Consider the following 25,867-nt stretch of genomic DNA (forward strand, 5'->3'; position numbering starts at 1 on the left):
ACTCACTGTTTGACCCGAATCGGACTTATTGCCTTACTCTGGTACCTCCCCTGGTCTCTCTAGTGCTAAACGCGAACCTGTAACAGCCATCACCCTGGCCGTCCTTGTTGGCCTTGGCGCCGCTGGTGCAGGTACAGGTATTTATTCCCTCATCCGCACTGAGGGGTCTATAGGCTTTCTAACAAACACTATTGTTAAGGATATAGAGGAGCTTAGAAAGGGTCTCAATTATCTACAACAAACTGTTGGCTCCTTGGCTGAAATGGTATTGCAAAATCGCCAAGGCCTTGATTTTACCTTTTTAAAGGAGGGGGGAATGTGTGTTGCCTTAAAAGAAGAATGTTGCTTTTTTAAAGATAAGTTAGGCCTTGTCAAGGATAGCATAAAAAAGGTTGAAGAAAGTCTAGCTGAAACCAAGAAAACCTTGGACAGGGAGGAAAGCTGGTATAAAAATTGGTTCTCCACATCTCCCTGGTTATCCACCCTTCTACCCACGCTGCTCGGCCCTTTCATTGGGTTCATGCTGCTCATTTCTTTTGGTCCATGGGCATTTCGCCGCCTAACTGGCTTTATAAAAACCCAGATTGATGAGGCTACAAAAAAATCTGTGGGCATTTACTACCAGCAGCTCCAGCCTCATGAGACCCCCATTGCTGATACTGCTGAGGGCGAGGAGAGCGCCCCTGAAGAACTGGATTTTGAGGAACTGGAACGGCTCGCTAAGCATAAGAAATCCTTCCTCACACGGCTGTGGAAATGCCTTTGACGGGATTAGCCTGGTGCCAGTAGTCAGGAGCATACCTCATTCTTTAACTTTGTGCAGGCTCTTAGCGGTAGGGCACTCCAGCCTACATGCACTGATGCAAGAACCTTCTTGCATGCTCCCCGAGCCGCTGCTTTTGGGGTTCTGACACTGGGGGCCCACTAGACAGCCTAAGACAGGGTTTCCACCCATCTTTGAATTAATAAAAAAGGGGGGATTTGTTGGGGACTGTTTGGAATAATTAAAAAGCCCTCTCACTAATCAAAATGGAGTCTCTGAAAGTCTGAGCCAAAGTGCTTAGATGTGGCCTTTTTGTCCTTGGACCCAAAGAAATAGAAATAGCCTAGAGCTAGGGAGTCACTAGGCTCCAAGATGTCCTTGTAAAGACAGGGGTCAAAAGGCCCAAGCTGAGATTAGATTTTGTATTTTGTTGCTCAAAGATAATGTGAATCTCTTGACTGATGATAATCTTATTAACCTTGGAAAATCAAGATGTTCCCGTGGAAAGTTACAGCCACTCCTATTGCACCCCACCCCTACTCTCTTTGTTCTGCATTGTCTATAAAAGGTCTATTTTTTCCTTTATTAAATGGACTCCTGATCAGAACCCTTCGTCTCGAGTCTCTTTATTTCCCAGTCCCTCTTCTATTTCAGGCTGGATTCCTCTTCGAGAACTGCAAATTACTGACGGGGTCCCTGGTGGGCCACAAGCACACAATAATAATTGGAGACTTCAACGTTGCCTTGTCATCACTTGATAGGTCAACCAGGTTGAAACCTAACAAGAATGTAACAGCACTGAAAGGGGCAATGGATGAAATTGGCTTACTAGATATTAATATGGCTCTCCATCCCCAGAAAACTGGATACACAGTCTCCGATGCACTGGGTCAAAAACAGACCACATGCTAGCCCATAAATCATACCTGCATTAAATAAAGTGGGTATAGATTGTACATACTACCTTCTCATCATAATGCACAGAAATTAGAAGTGAATAACAAGCAGACACAGAAGAAAGATCTTAACACCCCGAAATTAAATAGCTCCAGTACTGGACAATCAGTGTGTGAGAGATGAAATCAAAAGATTTCTAGAAACAAAAGAGAACAAAGACACAAAATAGCAGAATCAGCAGGACACAGCTAAAGTGGTACTAGGACAAAAATTTATAGCTTTGTAAGCATTCTTCAGGAAGGAAGAAGGGGTCTACATAAATAACTTAAAGACACAGTTTATAAAATTGGAATGTAATTAAAATAACTACAAATAGGAAGGCAGAAATAAGAAAGCTCAGCAGGGGCTGGAGTGATAGCATAGTGGTAGGGCATTTTCCTTGCATGCAGCTTACCTGGGATAAACTGGGTTTGAATCTTTTCTTCCGGTATATTCCCCTGTTCCTGCTAGGAGCAATTTCTGAGTGCAGAGCCAGGAACAACTCCTAAGTGTTACTGGGTGTGGCACAAAACAAACACACAAAAGAGCTTACAGCAGAAATCAATGAATGGGAAATTGAAAAAAAAAATCCAAATTATGAATGAAAACAAGAGTTGATTCTTAAAAAAAGAATTACAAGATTAATAAACCACTAGCAGAACTCACAATGCAAGGAAGAGAGAGAAACTTAATAAACCGAATTAGGAATGAAAAGGGGGAGATTGCTACAGATACTACAGAAATTCAAAGGGTATTCAGAGATTACTTTGAGAAACTATGCAACAATACCCGAGAACCTGGTAGAAATGAATATATTTGTGGACTCTTTTACCTTCCAAGGTTGAACCAAGATAATCTAGCATGGGAGCAGTGGCACAGCAGTAGGGTGTTTGCATTGCATAGGGCTGACCTAGGATGACCGCGTTTCAATCAATCCTTTGGCATCCCATATGGTACCCCAAGCCAGGAGTGATTTCTGAGCGCATAGCAGGAGTAACCTCTGAGCGTCACCAGGTATACCACCCAAAAAAAAGAGATAATCTAGCATATTTGAAGATCCATCACCATTGAGTAAATTAAAATGGTAATCAGAAGTCTTTTTTTTTTTTTTTTTTTTTTTTTTTTTTGGTTTTTGGGCCACACCCGGTGACGCTCAGGGGTTACTCCTGGCTATGCGCTCAGAAGTCGCTCCTGGCTTGGGGGACCATATGGGACGCCGGGGGATCGAACCGCGGTCCGTCTCCTAGGCTAGCGCAGGTAAGGCAGGCACCTTACCTCCAGCGCCACCGCCCGGCCCTGAAGTCTTAAAACAAAAGTCCAGATCCAGATGGGTTCACTAACAAATTCTTTCAAACCTCCCAAGAGATACATAGACAAATTCTTTCAAACCTTCCAAGACATACATACTACCTATACTTTTCAGGCTCTTCCAGGAAATTAAAGAAATAAAAACACTTGCAAATAGTTTTTATGAATCTAACATTATCCTGATACTAAAAGCAGACAGAGATGACAAATAAGCTGACAAAAAAAAAAAAGAAAGAAAATTACAGACCAATATCCTTGATGAACACACATGCAACATTTCTCACAAGTCCAAGCAAATAACATCCAGTGCCTCATCAAGAATGTCATATATCATGACCAATGAAGCTTCATTCCAGAGATGTAAGGACGGTTAACATATGCAAGATGCAAGGATGGTTCAACATATGCAAGTCAATCAACATAATATACCACTTCAACAAAAGGAAAATTAAAAATAGATGCAGAGAAAACTTTTGATAAGGTCCAACACCCATTCATGATAAAAGCTCTCAACAAAGATGGGAATGGAAGAAACTTTTCTCAATATAGTCAGGTCCATTCACCACAAGCCATGGCAAATAATATACTAAATGGAGAAAAACTGAAAACCTTTCCCTAAGATCTGGCACAAGGCAAGACTACCATTTTTACCACTCGTATTCAACATAGTAATGGAATTACATACCAGAGTAATTAGACAACAAAAATATATCAATGACATCCAGATAGGAAAGGAAGAAATCAGTCTCTCACAGGTTGCAGATGACAAGATACTATATTTAAAAAAATACTAAAGACTACAAAAATGCCTCTAGAAAAAGTAGACTCATAGCAAAGTGGCAGGCTACAAAATTAATGCACAAAAATCAAAGGCTTTCTTATGCATAAATAATGATAGAGAAGAATTAGGCATTAGAAAACAACCCCATTGATAATAGTACCACAAAAATTTAAATACCAGGGCCGGGCTGGAGCAGTGGCATAAGCGGTAGGGTATCTACTTTGCACACGCTAACCTAGGATGGACTGCGGTTTAATCCCCTGGCATCCCATATGGTTCCCCAAGCCAGGAGCAATTTCTTAGCACATAGCCAGGAGTAACTCTGAGCTTCACCCGGTGTGGCCCCAAAACCAAAAAAAAAAAAAAAATTCAAATACTTTTGAGTCAACTTATCTAAAGAAGTGGTGAACCTATACAAAGAAAACTATAAAACATTGTTTCAAGAAATCAAAGAAATTGAGGAACTCAATTTAAAAACTTAAAAAAATTGAGACATATTTCATGTTCATGGATTGGGAGGATTAACATAATTAAAACAAAAATACTCTTAAATATACATTATACAGATTTAATGCAATTCGTCTAAGGATATTTATGACATTCTTCAAAGATGTGGACCAAATACTCCTGAAATTCATTTGGAACAATAAAAACCCATGATTAGCTAATGCAACCCTTAGAAAAAGGAAGATGGGTGGTAACTCTTTTCCCATTTTAAATTGTACTATAAAGCAATAATCATTAAAACAACATGGTAGTGGCATAAAGACAGAACCTCAGATCAATGGAATAGACATGAATATTCAGAGAATTTTTCCCAGACATACAATCAATTTAATCTTTGACAAAGGGGCAAAAATGCAAAATTGAACAATGAAAGCCTCTGCAACAAGTGGTGCTGGAACAACTGATCAGCCACAAGCAAAAAAAAGCAAACTTAGACCTCTAATACCACACCCAATGGTAAAATCAAAATGGTGTAAAAACCTTGATATCATACCTGAAATTATAAAGTATATAGAAGAAAATGTAGGCCAAACACTCAATGACATCGAAACTAATGGCTTTTTTCAATGAGGAAACACCAATGTCTAAACAGGTAAAAACAGAGATAAATGGGATTACATCAAACTGAGAAACTCTGCACTTAAAAGGGAATAGTGATTTGGAGAGAAAGGCCACCCACGGAACGGGAAAAATTATTCACCTAATACCCATCAGATAAGGGGCTAATATCTAAGAGATATAAGATACTGACAGAACTGAACAAGAAATAAACCTACGGTAACCCCATCAAAAAATGGGGAGAAGTAATGAACAGAAATTTCCTTAAAGAAAAATACAAATGGCTAACGGCACATGAAAAAATGCTCCACATCGCTAATCATCAGGGAGATGCAAATGAAACAACAGTGAGATATCTTTGCTTGTTTGTTTGTTTGTTTTTGGTCACACCGGCAGTGCTCAGGAGTCACTCCTGGTTCTATGCTCAGAAATCGCTCCTGGCAGGCTTGGGGGACTATACTGGATGCTGGGATTCGAACCACCATCCTTCTGCATGCAAGGCAAACGCCCTGCCTTCATGCTATTTCTCCGGCCCAACGATGAGATATCTTATGCCACAGAGATTGGTACATCTCACATAGAACAATAATAACTACTGCTGGCGTGGATATGGGGAGAAAAAAACTCTTATTCACTGCTAGTAGGAATGCCATCTAGTCCAGCTTTTCTGGAAGAGAATATGGATATTTCTTAATTAACTGGACATTGAGCTCCCATATGATCCAGCAATACTATGCAATGCCCTCTTCAAGTCCTGTGTTCATAGCAGTGCTATTGATAATAGCCAAATCTGTAAACAATTTGGATGCCTGACAACAGAGTGGTTAAAAAAATGGTGGTACATCTATATAATGGAATACTATGCAGCTGTTAGGAAAAAATGAAGTAATCAAAATTGCCTATACATGGATGGATATGGAGACTATTATGTTGAGTGAAATAAGTCAGAGGGAGAGAGATAAACAGAAAAGTCTCACTCATCTTTGTGATTTGAGAAAAATAAAAGACACAATGGTAGGGGCCGGGGACCGGAGAGGTGGCGCTAGAGGTAAGGTGTCTGCCTTGCAAGTGCTAGCGTAGGACGGACTGTGGTTCAATCCCCTGGCGTCCCATATGGTCCCCCCCCAAGCCAGGAGCGATTTCTGAGCACATAGCCAGGAGTAACCCCTGAGCGTTAAACGTGTGTGGCTCAAAAACCAAAAAAAAAAAAAAAAAAAAAAGACACAATGGTAATAATACCCAGGGACGATAGAGATGAGGGCCAGAAAAGTGTGGTAAACAGAGTTAGAGAAATAACTCCACTAATATCATGACAATGATAGAAAAAGAAATACAATGCATGTCTAGAGGACAGGCAGGGAATGGGGGAGGAGAGAAATAAGGGACATTGGTGGCAGGAAAGTTGCACTGCTGAAGGGTGCGTGCGTGTGTGTGTGTGTGTGTGTGTGTGTGTGTGTGTGTGCATTTATGGCTGAAACCCAATTACGAACAAGTTTGTAACCAGGTTGCTTAAAGAAAGAAATCACTTTTAAAAAAAGTTAACCAAAAATCAGAACTCCATCAAAAACTGCAAAAGAGTCAACAGGGCTGGAGCGATAACACAGTGGTAGGATATTTGCCTTGCAGGCAGCTAGCCTGGGTTCAATTCCAGCATCCCTTTTGGTCCCCTGAACCTGCCAGGGGCGATTTCTCAGGAGTAACCCCTGAGTGATGCCAGTTGTGGCCCAAAAACAAACAAACAAAAACAAAATTAAACCAAAAATAACTGAACAGACTTTCTCAATACTCTTAAGTATATGTAATGTTGCCCTTCATCTTCTAATATTTGGGCAATGTAAACCAAATACCAATGATTTAGTACTACAAAACTATAAGATTGGCAAACATCAGAGAATAGGAAACAACCAATTCTGACTGGGATGTGGGGAAAAAGAAACTCAGCCATGGTTGGTGGGAGTGTCATGTAGTTCACCATCTATCGAAAATGAGTATCCAGATACTAATTGAGATTTCATATGATTCAGAATTTCACTTCTTATCATCTGTCAACTAATGAATATGTCTGATCTGTTCAGAAACCCATTCAGTGATTACATTACATTTAGTTGTCATGGATTCTTATTTTCTTAGATATTTGAAAGTTGCTTTACTCCACTTGTTTTTTCTGCATGACACACTTGAAGAATACTGACTAGATCATTTCCTATATATAGTATCCATTGAATAGAATTTTCTGATGTCTTGTGATTCAAATATTCCCTCTTCTCCAGTTTTATGCATATTTTATATTTTAATTTATACTATGCCATTTTGCTACTCAAATGGATCAAAGTTTGTGCACTGGGACTCTGTCAGGTTTGTTGCTGTACTTTCAGTTTTAGAATGTCGTCTGTTGGGATAGGTTTCTTTATTTTTCATCTTTTTCATATGTTTTTGTTTGTTTTTGGGCCACACTCAGAGGTGTTCAAGGGGGTACTCCTGGCTCTGCACTCAGAAATCACTCCTGGCAAGCTCGGGGAGCCATATGGGATGCGGGAATCGAACCAGGGTGTGTCCTGGGTCGACTGTGTGCAAGGCAAATGTCCTACTGCTATGTTATCTCTCTGGCCCTACGTATGCCTTTTTAAATAATTAATCGGGGGCCTGTTTTGTGGGGAGGAAAACAGGAAATGTAATGCCATTCTCATGATAAGGATACATACTATAAATAGAACATCATAGCAGTGCTGGCCAGATTTTCCCATGCAATGTTACTTTCCCCCAAGGCTCTCTATCTCCTCCCATACTTTGGAAGAAAGTCCAAAAAGAAATTGTGCTGTACAGTTCTGTACAACAAAAATTGTACCTAGTACCAATTAGGTATTACTTTTGTTAGGATACTCTGCAGAGAATATTTTCCTTCATTGATATATCAAGTCATGTGTTCATATCAGTATAGAATGCTAGATATTTATTTTAAACTTTTGGCTAGAGTGCAGTGATGCCTTAAAATGTTAGTTAAGGGCCCGGAGAGATAGCACAGCGGTGTTTGCCTTGCAAGCAGCCGATCCAGGACCAAAGGTGGTTGGTTCGAATCCCGGTGTCCCATATGGTCCCCCGTGCCTGCCAGGAGCTATTTCTGAGCAGACAGCCAGGAGTAACCCCTGAGCACTGCCGGGTGTGGCCCAAAAACCAAAAAAAAAAATGTTGGTTAAATTTATTCACCAGTGACACATTTGCCTCTGGCATACTTCATGTCCCATCAATGTATATGCATTTATGTGTTAGCACTTTTAGTTCATTAAGTATGAGAGATGCTAAGGTCATCTTTCTATTTTCTTTCCAACACCAAAATGAGCTATTACTATAATAAGCCATTTCCTTGAATATTTTAAAAAAAAAGGAATGGGGTTAGAGACCAATTTTCAGGTGCTTGGAAAAATGCTGCTACTGTGAGTGGGTGGATTTCTGTTTTATTTAGATAGAAGCAGAATTCAAGAAAAGTAATTAGAATATTAATTTCAAAGGAAGTTATTGAGAGTCATCTCACAAATCTAAAGCATTGTGCACTCACTAACTCTGTCTAGTTTGAAAACCTCTACATTACTTCAGGAGCCGACCTCACAATCATTCGGTGGTTGGTTTCTCTGTAGGCAATTGCTGACCTCCAGAAGCCTACCCATTTAACACCCAATCCTTCAGCATTTCTATAGCTACCTGTAATAATGCTATGAACAGAACACATTTCATAGTGATGCCTGCATAATTTTATGCAGTACTGGATTGCACACCTGCCTAATTTCTGTTCTCTGCAGCACACACTTGTGAGTGAGAATATTAGATCATAGGTAAAATCTACCTTTTACGGAGGAGTAGACAAGCTGTCCCTAACACTTTTTCATTCCCATCAGCCAAGCATAGCTCTGAATTCTCCACATTCTCAGCAGTGTTTGGAAGGGCTTTAAAATGAGAGCAGACGTGCTTTATACAGAAGATTCTGACGGTCGGGAGGATGGATCTTAGGTGGTAAGGCAGAAATAGGCAGGAGTAATTGCCCTGGGAATGAGGGTAGGGTCTTGGACCATGAGGGTAGAGGTGGACAGAAGCAGACAAAAGGAAGAGGATCTAGAGCTTAAATTCCAAAAGACAGCTGTTGTTATCAGAGGGAATAAACCAAAGAACAGTTTTCTGAGTTGGTAAATGTGAGGAGAGTTGGGGAAAGTGAATGCCTTGTGCTTACTCTCATTTCTGGACATGGAGATGACCTTGGGAGATACTGGCTTGGGAGATAAGGACACCTTCAAATTGGATAGAAGACTGAAAGGAATGGTGTGGTTTTTGGCCCTTCCTATAGCAGTGTGGTTGATCCCAGCCTTGTACCACCCCCACCTGATATTTGTGTCCTTGACATGAACTTTTGCTATAGAAAGGATGTGTTCTGCAGACACTAGGCAAAGGCCAGAAGGTTTCTGGCTGTGCAAGAGATCTAGATGTTTTTGACTCCATCTTTTCTACTTCTGTAGGGTTCTGTGTATTTTCTGCTATCTGAGTTGCCTCCTGAACTCTCTCATGGTCACTTGGCATGGCCCATAGTCTCAGTGTGAGGACCTAACTCCATCACTCGCTCTCTTCACTATGTTCTCCACTGTACTTCTGTGGACATTTGCATGATGCCCCACAATGTCTATGCAGAAGGGGGAACCTCACTTTTGTAACTTTTGTGTTGGACCAATAGTCCAAAGAAAGCATTTGGAGATGTAGAGAGTAGGGCAGAGCTAGAGGGAAGAATGCCTTAATCACTGTCTCATGATGTGTGCTAGCTTCTAGGCAAGTCATCCTAGGTGTCATCCTTGGCCCAGCATTCCTAATATTACCCTTGTTTTTTTTTTTTTTTTTTGGGTGGGGCACATGAGTGATGCACAGATTTTTAATTTTTTTTCATTAGGAATTACTCTTGGTGCTGCTGGGGGACCATATGTGATACCAGATATCTAACCTACTTTGGTGACATTCAGGGCAAACTGTACTATAGCTCTGGTTCTCCTAGGGTTACATTAATGTCCCTAAAGAAGGAGTGTTTTCATTTGGCCTAGACCTAAGCCACAGTCCTATCTATAGGAAATGAAGACAGTAACTCATGTTTTGCATGAAAAGGGGTTAATTATTACAGAATTGATTACAAGATGGCCCAATCCCTGGATGCATGTCGATTCCAATGACACATCCAGAGCATTCTTCTTGTAGCCTTAATCATAAACCCATTAATCTGGGCTGAACATTCCATAAGATTGAGTGATTTGATTCTGAAAAATTCTCTAGCTGCAGACTGCTGGGTTTATTTTCCCATCTGAAGATCATTCTGTAGGAGACAAAGCACAGCGTATTACATTCTGGAACTTATCAGGTGGCTGCACACATGGACTGTGCTCTATCCTCCTTAGTACTGGTTTGGGCTAGGGAGAAGATCACAATGTGGGAACCCCAGAAGTCACTTTGGGGAGAACTATTGCAATGGTTCTGGGAAGTTATGGAGATGAAGGTTTCAGGAGCTGGGGGACCTCCATGCAGAACCTAATCAGAGTCTATTTGGAAATGGGAGAACCAAGGGATGGTTCCTGGGGTCCCTGTTCAGTTCTGAATCACTGCAGAAGCTCTTTTCATCCTTTGATGTGAGCCCCTATGATTTTTTGGTTGTTGTTGCACTTTGTGTCCCATATTACCAAAACATGAGATCCAGTCCCCTGTATACAAAAATGAATTGGGAAAGAGACTGATGGCCAAGGATGTATCCAGTTATGGGAATTAGGCCACAGATGGGAGGTTAGCACACATGCACACGTTTGTTGTTCCACTAGACACCTTTGTCATAGGTTTGGAAGAGATATGCATACACTTGGGAATTATTTCAAACAGGAGTTTATGATCTTTGAGGTGTGAGTCCAAATGAGAAAAAGTGCTATTCATCTGGACATTGCTTTACCATAATTCTCAAGTCCCACTGGGGCTAGAACTTCTTCCCCCCCCCTTTTTTTTTGTTTTTTGGGTCACACCCGGCATTGCTCATGGGTAACTCCTGGCTCCACACTCAGAAATTGCTCCTGGCAGGCTCGAGGGACCATATGTGATAACGGGATTCGAACCACAAGTCCTTGTGCATGCAAGGTAAATAAATGCCTTACCTCCATGCTATCTCTCTGGCCCCAGGGGTTAGAAATTCTAAAGCTTCACCTGATCTTTGTGTCCTTGACATGAAGTTTTGTTATAGAAAGGATGTGTTATGCAGACACCAGGCAAAGCCAGAAGGTCTCTGGCTGTGAAAGAGATGTAGATGTGTTTTTGACTCCATCTTCTCTACTTCTTAGGGTTCTGTGTATTTTCTGCTAGCTGAGTTGCCTCCAGAACTCTCTCTTGATCACATGGCATGGCCCATAGTCTCAATGTGGGGAACTAACCCCATTGCTCACTATCTTTACTGTGTTCTCCACTGTCCTTCTTCAGATATTTGCATGATAACCCACAATGTCTATGGGGAAGTGGGAACCTGACCATTTGTGTTGGACCAATGGGCTAAAGAAAGCATTTGGAGATGTAGATAGGAGGGCAGATCTAGGGGGAAGAACATCTTAATCACTGTCTCATGATGTGTGCCAGCTTCTAGGCAAGTCATCCTAGGTGTCACCCATGTCTCAGAACTCCTAGCATTCCTCTGTTTTGTTGTTGTTGTTGGTGGTGGTGGTGGTTTTTTGTTGTTTTGTATTGTTTTGTTTTTCCACAGGAATGATGCTCAGGGTTTTTTTTTGTTTCTGTTTTTGGTTTTGCACTCAGGAATTATTCCTGGTGCTTTGGGGAACCATATGTGATGCTAGATATCTAACCCACTTTGGTCACACTCAAGGCAAGCTCTGGTGCTCCTAGGGTTACATTAGTGTCCCTAAGAAAGGAGTGTTTTCATTTGGCCTAGACTACGCCACAGTTGCTATTTATAGGAAATGAAGACAGTAACTCATGTTTTGCATGAAAAGGGGTTTAATTATTGCAAAATTGATTACAAGATGTCCCAATCCCTGGATGCATGTCTTTCTTGAACTTGTCGAATCCAGTAACATCCAGAACATTCTTCTTGTAGCATTAATCATAAGCCCGTTAATCTGGGCTCAAAATTCCATAAGATTGAGTGATTTGATTCTGAAAAATTCTCTAGCTGCAGACTGCTGGGTTTATTTTCCCATCTGAAGATCATTCTGTAGGACACAAAGCACAGCTTATTACATTCTGAAACTTATCAGGTGTGCAGACACGGGCTGAGCCTGGCACTGTGGTTCATCATCCTGAGTACTGTGTTTGGGCTAGGGAGAAGGTCACAAAGAGGGAACCCCAGAAGTCACTTTGGGGAGAACTGTTGCAATGGTTCTGGGAAGTTATGGAGATGAAGGGTTCAGGAGCTGGGGGACCTTCATGCAGAACCTAATCAGAGTCTATTTGGAAATGGGAAAACCAAAAGATAGTTTCTGGGGTTCCTGTTTGGTTCTGAATCACTGCAGAAGCTCTTTTCTGGGGGGCCACACCCTTTTGATGTTCAGGGATTACTCCTGGCTAAGAACTCAGAAATTGCCCCTGGCTTGGAGGAGGGGGAACATACGGGACGCCGGGGGATCAAACCATGGTCCTTCCTTGGCTAGCGCTTGCAAGGCAGACACCTTACCTCTAGCGACACCTCACCGGCCCCCAGAAGCTCTCTTTATCCTTTGACGTGAGTCCCTATAATTCTTATTTTTTTGCTGCACTTTGTGTCCCATATTACCAAAACATGAGATCCAGTCTCTTGGGTTCAAAAATAATTTGGGAAAGAGACTGATGGCCAAGGATGTACCCAGTTATGGGAATTAGGCTGCAGATAGGGGGTTAACACACATGTACACGTTTGTTGTTCCACTAGACAACTTTGTCGTAGGTTTGGCAGAGATATGGGTACACGTGGGAATTATTTCAAACAGGAGTTCATGATCTCTGAGGTGTGAGTTCAAATGAGAGAAGATGCTATTCATCTGGACATTGCTTTACCATGGTTCTCGAAAACAACCCCCAATGGGGCTAGAACTTTTAAAGTTTGTTCTTTGTTCTTGCCTGCCTCACAAACACGTCCTCGGTTCCTACTCTCCTCTCCCATCTTCTATTCCATCTATTCATTTCCACCCCATTCAGCCCACTGTGAATATGTCCCGATTTCCTGGTTAACATTAACCAAATACCTATCAATATCTAGAGCCATTTTGAGAAAGCAAATGTATCATCTTTCAAAGATATCAGGGTTCGGGGGCTGAGTGATAGGGAAAAGAACGAATCCGGGTCAGCATGCCAGAGCAGGAGGGTCTTCAGAGGACACTGGATGACTAAGTGAATGGATTGAACCTGGGGCAAGGGATGGAAAGGGCTCTGTATCCCGAGAGAGGTTTGAGGCAGGAAAAAAGGAACAGTTTTTCTCTCAGATAGTTTCAGGTGTGGAACAAGGGAAATTTTTTCCTTCTCTTGTGAGAAGAGTGTTTCTGGCTAGGGCTCGTTAGTCAGATTTATCCCTATAGCAGAGTGTGGTGCTGTTGGATGGAGCTGGCAGGTCTGTCTTCCTTCATGACTGTGGTGACAGGGCCTCTGGCCCCATTCTCTGCTCTGAAGATTGAAGCATTTAGTGGGCTTGGGTGCCACCAAAACTAGTGCAATGCCTCTGTCTTACCGTCTTCTTAGGTACAATCTTGGAAGAGGGCACAGGATTGGAGGACACTCCTGGTGGCAAGTTCCATTTATTCAAACATTCTGAAAACAAAAGGGGGCATCTTGTAAAGGGAGTTAAAGGCAAGAATGAGCAGGTTGGGTCGTTTCAGCCATTAGCGGCCAGAACACCCTAGCTGGACACGGAACAGGGAGATACTTCTCCTGCCCCTTAATGGCACAACATAGTTAAGACCTAGTCTCTCTGCACCCTTATGTGTTTGATGTGAGTTCCCAAGGCTCAGAGAAGATCCTGGGATACTGGGAAGTGACTGGCACTTCAAAGCTGTATTAGGAGATAGAAGGGCACATCTGGCACTTCTAAGCACATGAACACTGGAATTAGGCCTCTGTTTTGGTGTGCTTTGGGTCCCGTTAGAGCTCAATGCCAACAGGGGCACAGTATGTGTTTTCCATCCAGAGTGGTAGAAAGAAAGTTAGATCAGTGCCTTGACAGGCCTATAGTGGAGCTTCACATCATCCCACACCTTGTGTCTGTGTCTCTATTTGGAGTCTTTAGGAGCAAAGCCACATACCAGTTATGGCAGAAACCGATTTCTCCAACATTGTAGGCAGCAGGCTGGTCACCTCATCTGTCTGGAAGAGGGTGAAAGAGCAAAATCAGCATCAGATCTAGTTGATCTAGCATCAGGGAGCAGGGACTTTTACTCTGTATAGACAGTATATTCACAGCATCTTGACCAAAAGCGTCACCTAGTGTCTGGTACTGAAACCACTTCCCAAATGTAAAACTGTGCCACAAAAACCCAAAGGACACCACGATGAAAAATGTGCAGAGGGGGAAAGCAGACTTTTCTCCCAAGCACACTAGACAGCTTGCTAATGCACACTGGTCACAGTAGAGTTTGCCTACCTCAGAAAAGAAGGAAGAGTATAGGCAAGGGTGGCAAAAAAGAGCCTTCTCTGCTTCTGGGGAGAATGCAAACTGGTCTTGCCTCTATGGGAAACAGTCTGGGGAGTGTCCAACTGCTTCTACCAGAACCAGCTTTTACCAGGTATTATCTCCTAGGAACCTTTCTGAAGAATGCAAAAAGCACATTTACAATGATATAACTATTCTTGCATTCTTTTCTTCAATTACTCATAATAATCCAGATGGAGAAACTCCCCCAAGTACCGAGTGACAGAGAACAAGGAATCTGGAGCTACAGAGAGCTCAAGGCCTGGTTCACAGAATTTACCTGCAGGAGTACAAGGTTCCAAAGGGTCCTTTATGGCTCCACATTCCCCACCTTCCCCTGCCCAGCTCCAAAATGGAATGCTTCTGAGTGGCCACTGAGCACTGCTGGTCATAACACAAATCAAAAGAGGAAAATGTGGTCCAGACACAGAATGGGATGGGACTCAGCTCTCAGAATGGGTGACTCTTGCTTTTGAGACAGTAAAGAAGGAAATGGAGAGGATTTCAACATAGCTAAGTGAGGTAGGGCAGAAAGGAAATGCCTCTTGCTTTTAGAACAATGCGATCTACTAAGAAGCAAAGCAAAAGTCCAGGCAATGGATAGTTTAATCTGTGAATTCTGAGTGAGAATAGTCAGTGGGGGCCCCGTGAGGGTGGTGAGAGGATACTGGATTTTGGTGGCAAAGATTCGGGTAACCCATCATTTCTGCTGTGTGACACCGACCTCCGGACACAAAGACAGTGTCCTGATCCACTGTGGCCTCCATGAGGACAATCAGAATATTTTAAATCATAGAGAAGCATTGTGAGAACCTACTCAACTTACTATTCCTGGTGGTGTAATTCTTTCAGACAGAGTCCTATGAGGAAAGGGTACAAATATTACTTCCTAGAACAAAATAGGAGCCAGGTATGAGATAAACATTGTTACCCCAGACTTCCCCGAGGAAAGTCACATAAAATCGGACAATACCCTGATAACTTGGAAAAGTCAAAAATTAACTAGAGGATTGCCTGCATTTTATCTGAAGACTTCCAAAATGCCATTTCAGTGACAAGTTTGGTGTAATCTTATGGCAAAATCCCTGCTATAGGCCTTCCAGATGCCCACTCTCATGAGAACTATGGAGACAGAGAGGAAGCAAGAAAGACTCAGAGAGTACCTCATGAGCTTGATGTCTGTCACCATTTTGCCATTTTCATTCCTGCTCAGATAGGCGTACTGCACAGCCTGAAGCAAAGAAAACAGCCAGAGTGACCAATGCTGACTTTTCAATACATCTGTGCACTGAACTGCGATTAGACCCAGGGGTCCAGGTCAGGTCCAGAGCAGAGAACAGTTGTTTTATCTGACCCCAGTTCTACATGCTTTCCACAGAGCCCCAATCTGGCCTCTCCCCTCTTCTGGGACACCTTGTCCTCTGGCCCGAAGGCTTGGGGAGTGGTTCCTCTCAGAGAGCTCTGTCTCCTCTTCCTTCCGGGGACACCCTGCTCCCCTTAACTTCTCCTGAGAACCGACCTCCTGAGAACTCAGAACTCACCATCAAAACGATGCCATAGGCCTCACCGTCCTTCCTCAACTGAAACTCGATGATCAGTTGCAGTTTTCCTTCTGACGGGTAGCTATAGGAGAGTTTGATGATGCTGACTTCGATGTCCCTTACCTATCGTGAGAGTCAGGAAAGAGGGTGGAAAGGATGAAGAACTGTCCCCAAGTTGTGTTAGGAAACACTTTCCCCCATAGGCTCTTCTGCCTTTGGAGTGAGTGGGTGAGCTCACCAAGTGCTGGGCGTCTGCCCACCGTAGCAGTTAGGACCTAACACCCCAAGACATTTCCTGGAAAGCAACGGGACTCGGGCTCAATCGTGGAAAATCTGACTCTTCTCCCTCACCTAATTCAAAGCCCCTTCATGTGCCACTGTGTCACTCTGTTGGCCCCACGATTCTCTGGACAGGGTTCAGGGGAAGGTGGTGTGTGCTGCTGAAAACCCAGGAAGCAGTGAGCAGTGTGACTAGGTCCTGACCACTCCTGGGGTGCTGCTCACATGTGAGCTGCTTCTTCACTGGGCTGTGACTCAGCCTCCTTCCTTCACATGTGTGCTGTGAAGGCCAGGCACATCTCATGGGGAGAACCCCATGTACCCACCTGTGACAATCTTGGTTGGCGACTTCACTCACTGGGACCAATCTCTCCAAAGGAAACTACATCCATTGCCCCTAGCTTTCTCTGTCTTTTCTGGGGGATGGGAGGTCACACCCATCATTGCTCTGGGGTTACTTTTGGCTCTGCTCTCAGGGGTCATTCCTGATGATGCTTGCTTGGGGGACCATATGGGATTCCTGGGGTCAAACCTGGGTTGGCCACATGCAAGGAAAACACCCTACCCACTGTGCTATTGCTCCAGCCTCACTCCTAGGCGTTTTTCACCCGGGCCAGCACAAACCCACGTGTGTGGTTCTCGGGTTGGGGGTGGGGACCATGGGGCGGATAAATGCTGCCTCTGTCCCACCAGCATTTGCTCTTAATGTTCTCAAAAAGAATGAGGCAGTCAGTACCCACTCAGCTGAGTTGAAGGGGACTATTCTGGGAGCTCGTCTAGACAACTCTCACCTTGATGTGGATTGGCTCGGCACAGACAGTGACTTGTTTCCTGACAGCTTTGTGGGCCAAGATGAGAGAAATACTGGCATTTTTAGGATGCTTAGGAAGGCTATTTCCAGGAATCCAGTCTGAGTTATTCACCCTTTTGCCCTAAAGAAAGAAAAGCAGAAAATTTCCCATCACAGGGAGGCACTCGGCATGTTTGCCCCTTGGATGTCCCAACTGAGAGGTTGAGGAGGGGTGTGCACACAGAGTCAGAGGTGACCACGAGAGGAAGAGTCAATAATCTCCTGGGTGGCCTCCCTATGGGGAGGGTGGACAGGGTGGGCAGGGTTAGCTGTTTGGATGTTGCAGAGCCATAGCACTGTGAAGGGCATCTCCAGTTCTCTGACCGTGGGATCCAGATCTAAGGGCACCCAAGGCAGCCTTTTCAGGTGGATCCTGCCGTTTCTTGTGGGCTTCACAGCTCACAGAACTGCCTTTCTGACATGGTCTGTGACCTGGAATGACCTCGTGTTGGGTTACTGATCCTACCCTAGTCAATACTTGTGCTCCACACTAGGGTGTGATATGGTGCTAGTACATTGGATTATTCCCTGCTTGGTATTCTTCTCCCACCGTAGAGTGGGACCTGATTCTTGTCAATAAAAAGCAGGAGTCTGAGGAAGGCTTGGGCTCCTCCTTTGGTCTTTTTTCACTGAGCTGTGCTCATTAGTAGGAGCAGAAAACTTGGATAGTTTGAATTCCTTGCTTGAGCACTGGATTTCCTGAATCCATTCTTATGCCTCTTCACTGTGTGAATTATTTCCTGCAGATCTTGGCAACTGGAACTGTTCCCCCTGCCTTTCCTGTCTGGGAGCTCAGTGGAAATCAAACCTGAATCAATCTCCTACAGAATGTGACCCTTCAACCTTGGGCCCTAATTGGCAGGGAAATGTTTGATAATTTTGTCCTTCATGAAGAAGTGTCCTTCGGGTCTAGTTCTTGCCACAGGGCAATGGGGAAAGTTCTAGAAAGACAAGTGGTAAGACAAGGACTCTTGAGAACATCTCTGGAATGTGAGTTTCTTTGAGCCGCCATGATTAAGTTTGGTTCAAAGAGGTTAATATTCCCCTCCTTTCATAGAGCATCTAAACCTGGGCTGCACTTGCTGAAAATCAGGAAATGGTGGCTGTGCCTGGAAAGGCTCCGTGGCCATATGCACTGGAAGTGAGTGGAGGGGAAGAGATGACTGTGGACCTGATGCAAGAGCTCAGGAGGACTGACACTTGGAGAACCCCTTTCTCTCGGGGTATTGGTGTGGAGGTGATGCAAAGCTATCTGCCCTTCACATGATGTGTAAATGGCGGGTGAGTTTGGGCATCTAGGGGCTAACATTGCTGCAAGACTGCCAAGCGTACTTACACAATAGTCGACGAGCAGACCTTCTTCGAATATCTTGGTCTTGGCAATGGTATAATGGAACTTCTGGCCGGTCACTGCAGGATGGAGACACAGCATGCACACCTGCCCAGGCCAATACTCAGAGCCCAAGTGGTCAGGGTGACTGGCAGCCTGCCCTCCATAGAGGGTCAGGGTGTACCCTCATTTAACTCTTGGTCCCAGCCGGAGAGCACCTATCTCACAGATTCTTCCTGTGCACATGGCTGAAGGCAGCAGGAGGAAGGAACAGAAGAGCTCGGCTCTGAGCTTATACAGTCAAACCAAACTTCCAACAGGAAGAAGACATTTGCTGCCAGCCCCCTTCCTGTCTGCAATAGGAGCAGAAAGTGTCCCCAGATCTCTCTCTGCTGGGCCATCTCTGTAGCTGCGGTGCCCTCAGTCCCTCTCTCTGGAAGGTGAGAGGTTTGGCGCTATAAGGCAGGGAATGGGGCTCTTTGCTGAGGACCGTTCTTTCCTCCTTAATGGCCTCCAAAAATTGACCCCGGAAAACTATTGGGGTCTGGAAGTTCAACAGAGACCCCTGGGGAGCGATGGGCCTTATCTCTCCTAGACAGAGTGACACTGGCCAAAGATGGGGGCCTGTCCCAGGGCTTCCGTGTGAAGGGTGTGGAGTGCTGGTGGCAGGAGTTCTGTGGTCCCGGGGATTTCAGCCAACCATGATCTGCCAACCTAGTGTTGCCAGGCTGGGCTACTGAGAGCATTGGTCTCCTTCTCAGGGGATCCTCAGCCCAGGGAGATCAGAGACTGGACTCACCATTCTTGGCCGAGTCGATCTCGAAAAGTAGGGCGCCACAAGGGGATTTTTTGACCTGTGAATTCAGAGCTCTGAGCTGTGCAGGGCAGAAAGAGCCCGTCCTCCCACCTCCTCTGCTCCGTTATCCTCCTGGTCCTCTTTCCCCACTGCCTTTATGGCAGACCTTCTAGGCTCCCCTCCTAGGCTGAGGCATTGTCCTGTTCTGCAGTGGGGACTCGGGCTGCTCTGTGCTGGCTCCATGAGACCTCAGGTCCCCTCCAGCTCTCAGCAGCACCTCTAATGTGTCTCATCCTTGTCCCTGCCTCCCCCAGGGTCTTCCACAGAGCTTGGATTGGGCCTTGCCTTTCTCAGGACTTACATTATCACTCAGTTCCACAGACAGGACCATCAGCACAACACTGTCCAAGGGCACAGGCACGGGCACAGGCAGAGGCAAAGCACCCGTGACCCTGGGAAGAGAGTGCAGAGCAGTGTGAGCCTTGCTTGTGTGTGTTGAGAGCAGGATGAGACAAAAGCTTTAGGGGGACAGACGGGCTGCACCATGGGCCTTCTGAGTTCTTGTCTGCCCTACTCACATTCACCCACATCCTGCAGCATGTGGAAGGTCAGGGGGTTGGGGAGAGAGCATTGCCTACCCACTGAGTTCATCTTCCTGCACAGGGACACTCAGGTGCTTGAGATTTTGTGCACCCAGATTATCCTGGGGCCAGACCCATGCCATAGGGGACAAGTCTGCTTGGATCAAATTTGATCTGTTTGGATCAAATCACCTGCCCTGCATGGGACTGCTGATATCTGTCACTGTGCTTCTTTTGGGGGACTTCAGGGCCACACAAAACAGGCAATCATCTGATCACTGCCCAGATAGGACATCAAAGATCCTCGATATTTTGCGTGTGTGTTCCTGTGTGTGTTCGTGTGTGTGTGTGTGTGTGTCTGTGTGTGTGTTTGTGTGTGTGTGACATCAGGTTATTACTTACAGGGCATATCAATTCTCCCTGAAAGCTACTGTGGGAGTAGATCAGTGGGTGAAAGAGGGCTTGGGTTATTCTCTAGCTGCTGTGTGTGGAGGTCTGGATAATTTTTTTTTTTTGTCTCTGACATGTGGATGTGGCAAATGTGTTATCTCGGCAAAGTAGTGAAAAGAAATGGCAAAAGTGACTAACCTTAGGGGGCTGGAGAGAAAGGGTGAAGGAAGGTGTCAAGAGGGTCAGTATCATAGCAAGAGAGACCCCTCTTTGGGGCTCTACTCATTTCCCATCTGAACTTCGGGGAACACTCTCGCTCATCTCTAATCATAGAGAACAGGGGACTTTGGCTGCCAGGAAAGTGGGGACAATAAATGAAGAAGAGGTTTTTTTCACATACGTCTTCACCAGTGTGATGGTCACTTTTGTGACCTCCATGGTCTTCTGCTCGACTTCGAGTTGGACAGTATTGTTGGTGTGGTCGTGTGTACTGGTGATCGTCATTGTTAGGAGGAGTTCGACCTGGAACCCAAGTACACTGATGACAGCTGCAGCGACACTGTGGAGAGAGACGCAAGTGAAATTAGATGGTCTCCTTGGTGTTTCTCTCACGTGAAGAGACAGGTAAAGGGGAGGAGGATGGTGTCAAGGTAAACTGAGGTGGATCAGGAGCAGATTGCTGGCTGGGTGCTCTTCTGTAAGCACTTCCCTCAGAGGACAGTCCTGGACCCCTGTGCAAAGCTCAGTATCCACGGACATTCAGTGTCTGTGGGAAACTCATTCTTCTCCCCATATCAGGGGTGTCAACACCCCTGCTGAATGGGGTGAGTGCAGGACTGGAACCCCTCCATGGACAGCACGTGTTCTAATTCCTCTGGGACATGGGGGACAGACCAGAGGCTCTTCAGACCCAGCTAACAGTAGGGCCTGCCAGGCCCTCAAAGTGAAGTTGGGGTCCCTCTATGTGTGCCCTCTACGTGCTATGTGTCACTCTGAAAAGGCATCATGCCCCAGAGGGCAGGTGCTGTCCTTGCTAGTGTGTGTCCTGGGCTCGCCTGTTCTCTGTCCCTCCTGCACATGATTCACACTATGTGCGGGTCTTTCCATGTCTACTCTCTGGGCCTGGCCCTGTGTCTGACACAGCAGGGCTTTCCCTCAGCCTGGGTCCGAGGGCAGTGCATGCATTTGCCTATACTCGTGCTTCTGAGATGGCTTCACCACTGTCTCCCCTGCCTGCCTGAGGATACAGTGGGCTGAATTCACGGGGATGTTGCCATACTGGCCCAGTAGACATCCACAGGAGACATGTTCTTGGTGGTTTGTCTAGAGTCTACCTCTCTGCTCGTTTGGGCAGGACTCACTGCAAAGTTGCCATTCTCCCTGGCGTCACTGCCTGCGAACTGGCTGCTGGTCTTCGAACCTGCAGTCAGAGAGCTGTGGCCTCACGCAGACTGAGGGTGCCCATTCTAGGAGACTTTACCCCTTCTTCTTCCTGGCTCTGCTACTCGGGCTTCGAGGTCAGTCTCAGCCATCCCAGGTGGGGAAGGGGAACCTGCTCACCCTTCAGACTGCACATCAGCGGTGACTGTGGCCTGGACTTCCACCCCGTCGTTTGTCATCGAGTACTGGATGTTCTCTACGGTGACTTTCCCCACTTTGAGGCTGCAAAGGGACAGCATGAGAGGTCGGTGCTTGTGCCAGAAACTGGCCTGGGCAACAATAGACGCTTTGGAGCAGCCAGAGAACAACCAATCTGCCCCCCCCCCCCACCCTGGCACACCCCAGCACACTCTATCCCCTATTGAGCAATCATGGCCTGAGGTCTCTGCAAGGAGACCCCACTGGAACACAGAGCCAAAAGATGCTTTTAGGAAATGGGGTACCCTGTCCCTGGGATTGTCATGCCAGAAACTCAGCATCCACAAGAGCAGTTTTCCTTGTGTGGGAGGGATCCAGCCAAACTCAGGGAGAAACTTACGCCAGCAATAAGCCGCTCACATCCAGGCCTCCCTGGCCACCTGAGGCCTCAGAGGGGTTGTCGGATGGCAACACGTTGCTGACGAGGTCAGTGGACGTTTTAGTCAGGCCCTTGACTTGGGAAACCACATTGCCCAGGTTCTTGCCACCTGCACTCTTCAGCAAACCTCCAACGGAGTCTGTGAGCTTGGAAGTCACACCGGACACGCCATTACTCAGCACACTTTTAACGGGTCCTGATCCTGGGATGTCGTTGACCTTTGAACTCACTTGTCCTGTGAGTTCGGAGACGGGCTCGGCGGCAGCAGCCGCGCCAGGAAGGAAACTGGATACAGGGCTGGCCAGGGCCTCTGTGTCCACAGGTGCGAGGGCAGGAGCTTCAAGGGCACCTGCATTGTCCTTGGGCTTGGCGGCATCCCCCTTGCCCAGGACATTATCCAGGATTTCCAGGTTCGTGATGGTGTCCAGGGGCAGCATGCCCAGGATGTCGAGGCCAGTCGCTGTGTTCAACACCGAGCCCAGGACCCCAGCCAAGTTCACCTCTGAACACTGGACCATCTCCTCGATCTTCTGGGGCATGGTGCCGTTCAAGTCTGCAGAGATTCAGGAGATGCATGACCTCTGGCCTGTGCAGGCGGAAGACAGAAGACCCTCCCTGCCCCCTGGGATGGTGGGTCTAGGCATTGCATTGCATAGCATAGCATAACTTAGCTGCCCTTCTAGCACAGTGACCCTGCTGCCACCCTTCACCAGCACAGCCTGTTTTGACTGGTCTGTGTCCCCCAGACCTTCCTGGCAGCGCTTTCCATGGGAGTGCCGAGCAAAAGCAGAAGGCTTTTGTCAAGAAGGTCAAAAAATTATGGCATCCAGGCCCTGCATGCTGAGGAACAATGGTCCTGGCAGGCCTCTCCATCTCTCGAGCCCCAGTCTCTGCCTGTGAGGGCTGGCTGAGCGTGAGAGCCTGGGAGGGACAGCAGGTGGGTTTTAAATGCCAGCTGTGCCCCAGACCATTGGGGGCTAATAGGGAGCAGCCACCTCTGTGCTTTCGAGTCCCCACACTTCAAATGCTCAGAAACACCCTTCCCTTCTCTGTACCTCCTGCTCCCTGCTGGCTCTTGGGTGGGCTTTCCATTTGTATTGTTTCCCACAGTAAACGTTGTCCTGCCTGCAGCAGTGTAGGCATGGGGCTTTGGGGCTGGGGCTGGACGCACTAGTCTCTCTGTTCACTGTGTGCCACCAAGCTCATTAGAGGAGGGTCTCACAAGGTGGGGAGAAGCAGTCCTGAGCTACACAGAGTCCCGGGGACTGTGGTGGCTGGAATGCTGCTGCCTCCATGGCCTACAGAAAGGCCCAGGAGTGGAAGTCACTGCAGGATGGGGCCCAGAAGATGGCAGAACACAGTGGGCAGGAGGGCACTGAGGCATAAATCAGGTCCTGGCAGGGGAGTCCCATGCTTCCTGCCCTGACAGCTAGTTGGACCCAAAGGAAATGGCACTGACAAGGCAGCCCCAGGAGGTTGCTTAGTACAGGGGAAAGAGAGGAAAGTCTTTCTCCAGAACTGCATGAGCCACCTCAGGGGGTGTGCAAGGGTCTGTGGGGAAAGTGGGAGCCTGGGAAGCCGAGTTCTGAGAGAAGGAGCTGTCCCTGGAGAGGGGCTGCTGCCCGTGCCCTGAGCCCTGAGACTGGGTTTACCTCCCCCAACTCCATTCTGCTATGCCCATGGGGCTGATCTTTGGTCTCTTACAAGGTCTCTCTTCTGTGCGAACAGGGAAAGAGCCTCAGCCCACCCACACTCTCCCCCAGGCTGTGATGGGGACACAGCAGCTGCCCTTTGGAACCCTGCCTGAACTTGCCTTGAGTGTCCCAGTTTATGAAGGTAGGCTGTGGCAGAAGAGTTCCTGTTGCCAGAAGCCAAGCAGCACTGTGAGCTGTGTATGCTCATGAGAAGGTAGGTGGGAGTTCTGTGCCCCTATGCTGATATTCTGGGGGGTCCAGGTCGGGGCTGCTGAAGCCTTTCATTGAGCTCTGTGGATCCTGTCTGTGCCTGCGCTGACTGACTGCTCCTTTCCCAAGGGTACCTGGCCTTTCCCAAGCTCCTAGGTGTCTTTCTGAGAGAATCATGAGGGACATAGGGGACAAAGCGAAAAGGACATGGCAAGTCAAGAGAGGGTCTTGCAAGGCATTGGGTGATGACTCTGATTTCCTGTTCACCACCCATGGCCCACCAAGATAAGCTGAGCTCCTGTGCGTGTCAGGGTACAACTTGGGATGGTGCAGAGAGGAGCTGTGGCCCTTCTGGCAAGGGGGGCCTGGTTGTTGGTGACAGAATGTCAGGAGCCAATGGTGCCCAGGCAGGCTGTTCTGGGAATAAGCTCCTTTCTCCACAGACTGCTGCCCACATCCAAGCAATGGGGAACCACAGGCCAATGCTCAGCTGCACTGAGGAGCTGATTAGAAATGCAGGTTCCAGGCTGGAGGGCTAGTGCCATGGAAGGGCGCTTGCCTTGCACGTGGCCAAACTGGGATGTACCCAGGTTCAGCCCCGGCATCCCATATGCCCCTCGAACTTGCCAGGAGCGAGTTCTGAGTACAAAACCAGTAACCCCTTGGCAAGACCGGTTATGGCCAAAATAGCCAAAGAAAAAGAAAGAAAGAAATGCAGATTCCCAGGTCCCGCTTCTCCTGCAGTGCTAACAGCCAGGAATGGACCTGAACAGCTCTATTGTCACCAGGCTCCTGAGCTGGTGTGGCACCCATTCCCATTTTAGAAGTGTTTGTCGAATGGTGCAGCTGATGTGTGTCTTGTCTATGAGTTGCATTTTGTGTGGAAGGAGATATTGGGGGTGGAACGGCAGCATGTACTCACATTCCTGGAGCTTTTCAGCTGACAACCTGTAGGAGGCCATGACGGGACATTTGACTCCTGCACCCCCAGCAGGATTCCCTTTGGGATGCCGGTCTGGCTGGCTGGAAGGATTTGGAACGGGAACACTGGGGGGCAGTTGGAGAGCAGATGCAACGTTGGGTAACGGAAGTTCTTGGACAGGAACACTGTTGATCACTGGTTGTAGCTCTACCACTCCTGCCAAGAAGGCCAGGGTGATGACCGTGGCCCCGAGGGGCAACATCCTGCTGTCGATGTCTGCAAAGAAAGTCTTGTCACACGCCACTCTCACCTCTCACCATCCAGGGTCATTATGCTATGGTGGCTGTCATTGGTCTTTGCTTCTAAGCAAACATGTCACCAACAGTTGGGGATTCCAGCCCCAGTATCATTTCAGGAGTCCAATTTTCCACCCATTGCCATAGAATTTCTGAAGTTGGGGCCCCTTTCCTGCTCCTTTTCCTGTTCAGCCTAATGATGTCCAGAGTTTGGAGGCACCTGCGTGAGAGCTGTTCTTGGCCTACCCTGCACAAAGGCCTATCTCAAGGGTCCACATCCTCCTCCAAGTTTCCTTTCTTGTAGTTGCCTGGAACTGACTCAGTAACTCGTGGAGCCCTAGAATATTGTGACTATTAGGCACACAAGGGATTTTTCCCAAGCTTCAGCGGCGGCCCAGGTAGAACTGTCCAGTTCTATCTGTCACTGACATTCAGGGACCTCCC

The 25,867-nt window shown here is 46.6% G+C and overlaps 1 protein-coding gene across 1 annotated transcript; it reads right to left on the reverse strand.

Annotated features, from left to right (window-relative positions):
• Positions 1-1,413: 1,413 nt before the first annotated feature.
• Positions 1,414-22,840, reverse strand: LOC126017557 (vomeromodulin-like). Its single transcript, XM_049779494.1, has 14 exons — positions 22,263-22,840; positions 21,845-21,946; positions 20,685-20,843; positions 19,675-19,765; positions 19,317-19,371; positions 18,524-18,597; positions 17,129-17,269; positions 16,059-16,181; positions 15,681-15,748; positions 15,344-15,377; positions 14,132-14,192; positions 13,561-13,640; positions 9,073-9,130; positions 1,414-1,541 (listed from the first exon to the last, which is right to left on the reverse strand). Exons 1-14 carry the CDS (start codon positions 22,838-22,840, stop codon positions 1,414-1,416), a joined length of 1,752 nt encoding a protein of 583 aa, XP_049635451.1.
• Positions 22,841-25,867: the final 3,027 nt, after the last annotated feature.

This window comes from Suncus etruscus, chromosome 9 (assembly GCF_024139225.1).
Source record: "Suncus etruscus isolate mSunEtr1 chromosome 9, mSunEtr1.pri.cur, whole genome shotgun sequence".
NCBI lineage: Eukaryota > Metazoa > Chordata > Mammalia > Eulipotyphla > Soricidae > Suncus > Suncus etruscus.

Bases quoted from the DNA above. Each gene is read 5' to 3' on its own strand.
- LOC126017557 (XM_049779494.1), bottom strand. From the start codon at position 22,840: ATGCCCCAGAAGATCGAGGAGATGGTCCAGTGTTCAGAGGTGAACTTG. The intron at 14,193-15,343 runs GTAAGTTGAGTA...ACCCTCTTCCAG, and splicing joins GAATTACACCACCAGGAATA to ACAGATGAGGTGACCAGCCT. The intron at 13,641-14,131 runs GTATGTGGCTTT...TTTTGTTTTCAG, and splicing joins ATCGGTTTCTGCCATAACTG to AATGTTTGAATAAATGGAAC.